General features: G+C 39.7%; 1 protein-coding gene across 1 annotated transcript; it reads left to right on the top strand.

Annotated features, from left to right (window-relative positions):
* Positions 1–1859: 1859 nt before the first annotated feature.
* On the top strand, positions 1860–6614 carry LOC104436113 (two-component response regulator ORR24). Its single transcript, XM_010048839.3, has 6 exons — positions 1860–2459; positions 2865–3017; positions 3252–3653; positions 3743–3819; positions 4333–5574; positions 6160–6614. Exons 1-6 carry the CDS (start codon positions 2339–2341, stop codon positions 6229–6231), a joined length of 2067 nt encoding a protein of 688 aa, XP_010047141.2. The 5' UTR covers positions 1860–2338; the 3' UTR covers positions 6232–6614.
* Positions 6615–6836: the final 222 nt, after the last annotated feature.

Raw genomic sequence — 6836 nt, 5'->3', positions numbered from 1 at the left:
GAGATTGAGATTTTCACCACGTGTCTAATCTGTACACACACAATTGAGCTCCTTAATTATGAACGTCTGCTGGTGATCTGTTACTCTTGGAAAAAGAAAAATGAATTCTTCCTTGAAATAAGGTGAAAAATGACAAATTTACATGCTCCGTTGATAGAAAAGTCTCAAATTAATCTAATTACATTATTTTTAGTTTCATATTTATAGCAAGAATTCGAATGTATGTAGTCCCTATTTGATTATCTATTCAAAATTTCACATTTTTATACTTTTGAATGGGAATAGAAAATATTATTGTGTGGAGTTGAGCACATAGTTAGAGCGTAAAACGTACATTTCTCAGGTTGCTATATTATGAAGCAAATATGGCTCATCTTTCCTAAAATCCTCTTACAATAAATGATTTGTCATATTCCCCAGGATACATCCTGCAACCAACTTACCAAGAATCTTCCAACATTTAAATAGAAATTCCATAATGGCATTGCACAAATTCTTAACTATCTTTAATTTTCAGAATCCCACCAATGAATGCCCCTATAATACTCGTTCAAAATATTGAGAATAATTAAAATTCATCGATTTCTTTCGTCCAAAATATTGAAAACACCATAAAAAAAATGCATATATCTACATCTGCAATGGATTTTCTGTTCTTCTTTTTATAAAACCTATGGAAGTGATTTTTTTTAGGGTTCTCTTTTCTTAAATATTTTTGGCATTTCCTTTGCAATTAATTGCGATTAAATGATGAGCCTCTCACATCAGGCAAGGAATCCACTCCTGGGAATTACCCTGAATATCCCCTGTAAATGGTAATTTGAAATCTTAAATTCAATTCTGACCAAAAAAACATCTTAAATTCAATTAGCATTTAATGCCAAAAATGAATAATTCGGATTCTGCACAGATTTTCTTCAGAATATTTAACAGACCCAAGTTTCTTTGCCAGTTGGGCACTCGTCTGTGTCATCCCACGGAATCTTCCCATCACTGTTGCAGCATTAAATGATAAACTCTACGCTCACCTCATCAAATGGAAAAAGAATAAACGAAGAAGAAGAAAAAAACCTCATCAAATGGGAGAAAAAAAGTGTTTTTTAAAAAAAAAAACATTTTTTCTTAGTGGGTGGAAAATAAATTTAATTATTGATATTGACCCACTATTTGATCAAGAAGAAAGAAGAGACAACCTCAGCCCAATAATTGTACTTCCCCGTGTAGCCACATCAATTATGCAACTTTAGTCCTAAGTACATGACTGTTGCTGACGTCATCATGGTGATCATCATCGGTCAATAATAAATTTATGTCAATGGCTGTCATATTTTATCACAGGAGCAAGTTATAATATACATATATTTGTTTCTCTCCCCTCTCTAATTCGTGTTCCAGCCAAGGCACAGAAAAGAGAGACAAAAAACAAGAATATTGTGAGTAAAAAATGACAAATCATTACATGATATATACATATGAATAATAATATCATAGCTGGTGAGATAAATGTGGAGAAAGAGAAGCTCAGTCCTGTGCTGCAGAGGAATCAAGCCAAAAAAACTGGGGTGGCAGCACGGTCAATGACATGAGCTGGGGCAAAAGGCCTCCTTGCAACTGTGGGAACATGATTGTGCCACAACGTTGGCCTTTTTCTGGGGTTCTGCACTGGGAAATTTTTGATTAATTCCATGGTTAAAGGAGCCATCTTTACCTTCCTTTTGAGGAGGAAAAAGCTCGAGCGAAAAGGTCGATATTCGCAGCAGCAGCAACAGCAGCAGAGAGGGAGAGCCCACGCCGATCAGAGGGGGAAGCAGGCGGGTAGGAGAGAGAGAGAGGGAAGAGAGAGGGAAGAGAGAGAAAGCGTGAAGCTTTATTAAATTCTTTTTTCGAGAAAAAGGGAAAAAAAATCCTCAATAATTACGCACGAAAAATTAAAATATTGGGACAGCGACCAATGGATTTCCGTGTAATTGGGCACAAAAATATTTCCACTTTCTTCTCCATTGCTCCTGGCCGTCTCACCATCATTGACTCGTTCCCTTCCTTCTCTCTCTCTCTCTCTCTCTCTCTCTCTAGCGCATCACTTTCTCTCTCGCAGCAAATTCGGCTTCTGGGTTTTGTGAAGGAACCTTCAGAAAGGTTCTTGTGCGGTCAAAGTTCGAGTCTTGGCTCGGGCTTGATTCTCTGTTCTATTCTTTCTCTCTCTCCTCTTTGATCGGTTTTCACCTTCTTCAAGGCACTGCAATTGGGTCTCTGTTTGAAGGGGAAATTTGCGATTTTCCAGCCGCTCGAAGTTTTTCCGCCGTCTTCTCGTGTGTTCCGAGAGTGTTGTTGATTCACTATGACGGTGGAGGACGGAGGGAATGACCGGTTTCCGGTGGGCATGCGGGTACTTGCCGTCGATGACGACCCAACTTGCCTGAAAGTGTTGGAGAATCTGCTCAGAAGCTGCCAATATCAGGGTGAGATCTCTCTCTCTCTCTCTCTCTCTCTGTTTCTTTTGGGTGCTTTGGTTTTTGGTAGTTAATTGACTTTCAAATTGTGAGATGGGTTCATCATCACCATCATCTTTCAAATTATAATTTTCGATTTTCAATGCTTTTTTTGAAAAAATTGATGAGAGTCGCCAGATGTCAGAACCTCTTGTGTGTTTTGGAACTGTTAATAATGAGTTATGCAATGTGTCGAGTTACTCTTGATATCCAGTTGCAGGCCATGGCTGACATGTTTTCCTCTGTCATGGAATTAGTGCTCATTTGCGGACTATCTGTTTATTTCTATGGATTGTCATTTCATTGGTTTTCTTCTTCTGACTGAGTCGAAAAACTGAGTTCATTTTTAACCATTTTGGCTGCTGGTTTTCACAGTTACCACCACAAATCAGGCAATCATGGCCTTGAAAATGTTAAGGGAGAACCGGGACAAGTTTGACCTGGTTATCAGTGATGTGAACATGCCTGACATGGATGGTTTCAAGCTACTGGAACTCGTGGGGCTTGAAATGGATTTGCCCGTGATCAGTAAGTTCATACATGATTCTCTTTTGACGATGCAAAGTTCTTGTTTTTTTATGAAGGTAGCTGGATGTTTGAATACGATTCAATGCAAAGTCTCTGGCTTGGCTTTGTTCGACTGTTTCTTGTTGCAATTTTTATTATTTGACTGCATTTTATTGTTTTTTGCAATATCACTATGTGTAGAAATCATGGGATGGACCAAAGTTTAACATCGGTTTCCCTTCTTGTTGGCTCCAGTGTTGTCAGCTTATGGCGATCCCAAGCTTGTGATGAAGGGGATCACTCATGGTGCTTGTGACTATCTGTTGAAACCGGTGAGAATGGAAGAGCTCAAGAACATATGGCAACATGTTATCAGGAGAAAGAAGTCAAACTCAAAGAACCAAAGTCAGTTGCCGAATCAAGATAAGGACAACGGTGAATCTGGACAGGGTGCACAAGGAGCCCAAACAACTGCAAATCCAGATGGGAAACTCAACAAGAGAAGAAAGGATCAAAATGAAGAAGAAGAAGAAGAAGATGGCGAAGACAATGAGAATGAGAATGAGGATCCCTCGAGCCAAAAGAAGCCTCGAGTTGTTTGGTCTGTGGATCTGCACAGGAAATTTGTTTCAGCTGTTAATCAGCTTGGCCTTGAAAGTGAGCTTTTTCTTTTTTGACCAAGATGGGGTGAATTTCATTTCTTCAGTAAAACTTAACAGTCTTTTCAAATATCACTTTTAATGCAGAGGCGGTTCCGAAAAAGATCCTAGACCTGATGAATGTTGAGGGGCTTACGAGGGAGAATGTGGCAAGCCATCTGCAGGTTTTGATTTTTTTTCCTTACATTTACATTTTTGCATATTATTTAGATTCTTCAGCAACCTTTGCCTGCACAGCAGCTAATTTGTGCCTTCAACATCATATTTACGTGTACACAGTTTTAGGGAGAGTGGACATTTATTGGAGTTCCCAGGAGCCAGGAAAACATTGTGTTTCAAATTTTTGAACATATGTTGCTCCTTACTCTTTCAAAACAAAGGAGGATATGTCAGAATCTCAAATGTCATATCTTATGTAGGAGCTTTAAGTCCATAAACTCTAATTAGGTCATGTAGGGCAGTTTTATGTCGATGGTAACTAGTATTGGTTTATCAGCCTATATGTTTTGATGGTTCTCACTAATGATACATGCCTGCTAATGTGGATTATGTGAGTTTGTGTTGCACGGCTCAAATAGTATTAGATTAGATGCACTGAAGGACAGCATAGTAGCCTTATTCTGAAACTGTCCATTAGACAGCTAGAACTAGACAGTAATTCGGTTTTTACTCTGCAGAAATACAGGCTCTACTTGAAAAGAATCAGCAATGTTCAGCAAGCTAACATGGTTGCTGCATTTGGGGCGAAAGATCCATCCTATATGCGCATGACTGCACTGAACGGTTTTGGAGACTTTCGAACCTTGGCTGGGTCAGGAAGATTTTCTGGTACTTCTTTGTATCCACAGGGCATAATGCTAGGCAGACTTAACTCGCCTGTAGGTTTAGGTTTGCAAGGGATTGCAGCTTCAGGGCCAATTCAGCCAAGTCATTTGCAGAATGTCAGCAAATCAATCAACTCTCTTGGAAAGCTGCAGCCCAATCCATCACCTGCGAACCAAAATACAAGCTTGCTTCAGCCAAATCATGGCAAGCCAGGTCCTCATATAAGAGACATCACTAAATTCGACAATCCCACAGCCCTTAAAGTTTCCCCAATTGCAGATAACCGGGTGACGGCCAGCAGTTCTAGCAACCTCAGCCAGAGCGTCCCTAGCAGCCATTTGCTCTTACAAGGAAACCCACAGCAAAGTCGCAGTGGGGATGAATTCGGAATACAGTCTTCCTTTGGAGCAGTTTCTTTGCAATCAGAAACCCTCAATGTTGGTGCTATTGGTGGATGTAACTTTATCGATAAAAGTAGATGCAATGAAAATTGGCATGGTGCAGTTCAGTTACCCCAGCTTCCTTCAGCAAATCCTACTCCACTAACAGTGCCCTTTAACTGCAGTCAGGTGGCTCCCACGAATATGACTGAGAAGTTCACTTTGCCCTCTCCTTTTATCCATAATGGCCCAAATAATATCTCTTCTAGTCCCGTTCCATCGGCTCTAGGAGACTCTAGAGGAGACATGCAATGTCAAGCTGGGCTACTGGGAAACGTAATTCAAAATGTGGACTTCACATCATCGAAATCAAAGTGGGAAGATCATAACCAAAATTACCAACACCAGTTTAATCATGGTTTTGGTACTTTTGACTCTGTAGTACCTGCCAATGGTGACATGGAACCGTTGATCCAGAACATGGGATCGGCAAGTTCATTGCGTGGTGGAAGTGTGGATGCTCCTTTTGCTGTCCAATCAAATTCTGGCAATGCACCTCTCTATCAGCAAGCAGAAGTTGGCAAATCAGCATCCATGGAGGCAAACATGAGATCCTTTGAAAACTACCTCTTGGGGCAAACAAAGTTTCCAGATGGCTTCATGCCAAATGGTTTCGAGTCCCTCGATGAGCTAATGGATGGAATGATCAAACAGGTAAACAAAGGAATCCATGTGTGCTTGTATCTGTGATTTGACACAAAACTTATTTGGATGATTAGGTAGGAGTTCTAGTGAAGGGAATTAGCTGGAGCCTTGGATTGGCAAAACTGTATCTAATTTTCACGTTTGGCCAATCCTTGTTCATATCTGGTCAAATATCAGTATTGTACTTATAAAAAAAAAAGAGAAGACGTCAATTTCGTCTTCACCAACATAAAGGTGAAACAGTTCATGGAAACTTAAGAAAACATCGGATGTAATCCTGTTTGGTCTTTCTTAGCTCATAAGTTTGGACTAAAAATAAAATCTGTCATGGACGAGCATTATTTAATCAAAGTGAATATTAGCTACATGTAGCAAGGATCTTGTTCTTAAGGATTCTTGATGCTTCGGAAATGGTCTCACTTCTTACAGTATTCTTAGTGCCTCCATCATTACTATGAATATAAATAGTGGATATATGCCAAGATATTCACTCTATGTCAGGGTCAATGAGAGCAGTGTAAAGCTATAAATCTCTTTCTGGATACTCTTCTTGAACTTACTATGAATTTCTAAGACCTTTTCTTTATCATGCAGGAACATAATGAGGCTGTGCTCACGAATGGAGATTTCAGCTTGGGCACCTATCCTGTTGGATCATGCATGTAATGCTATTGCTGCCCCATCAGAAAGGGAGATGCCCACAGCGCCTCTTCTAGAAGTTTGAGTCCACTTGTAATTTTTCAGTGTTTTCTGTCTAGATTTAATCATCTTCTCCAACTTTGCTGTATGCTGTTAGTATTCACTAGTTTTAACACTCTTCTTTCTTCCTTTTAACTCTGTTGCATTCATGCTTAGTTAGAAGTTTTTGGCAAATTTCTGACAGATTCGTGTTCATATCTATGTTTCTGTTTCCGATCCATTTACGATAACCATGTTGTCACCCAAGTCCTTCTGAGTTATATCTTCTAGTGCAAGCAGGGGTCTACTCAAATTCTGAGTTACTAGAACTGGGACATGTCACTGAATGTGGGAAGAGAACCATTTGTGGATATCCTCTCTTTGTCTGTCCCTTGCTATTCTGCTCTTATTAAACTAGCACATATGCGTCTACTTCGTTGATTGGTTTGCACGTGTTTTCTTCAGTTGCAATATTGCTACTTGCAACGGCCTTGATAACAGCTTATTCACAGCCAGTCAACTTCAGATTGATGGTATAATTCACTTCAATTTTACCCCGGAAGTGTTGTACTTTATCCAGTAATCTTCTGCTC

Source organism: Eucalyptus grandis, chromosome 3 (genome assembly GCF_016545825.1).
Source record: "Eucalyptus grandis isolate ANBG69807.140 chromosome 3, ASM1654582v1, whole genome shotgun sequence".
NCBI classification, from domain to species: domain Eukaryota; kingdom Viridiplantae; phylum Streptophyta; class Magnoliopsida; order Myrtales; family Myrtaceae; genus Eucalyptus; species Eucalyptus grandis.
This window is presented reverse-complemented; position numbering and strand designations above follow the sequence as displayed.

Bases quoted from the DNA above. Each gene is read 5' to 3' on its own strand.
- LOC104436113 (XM_010048839.3), top strand. From the start codon at position 2,339: ATGACGGTGGAGGACGGAGGGAATGACCGGTTTCCGGTGGGCATGCGG. The intron at 2,460-2,864 runs GTGAGATCTCTC...TGGTTTTCACAG, and splicing joins CAGAAGCTGCCAATATCAGG to TTACCACCACAAATCAGGCA. The intron at 3,654-3,742 runs GTGAGCTTTTTC...CTTTTAATGCAG, and splicing joins TAATCAGCTTGGCCTTGAAA to AGGCGGTTCCGAAAAAGATC.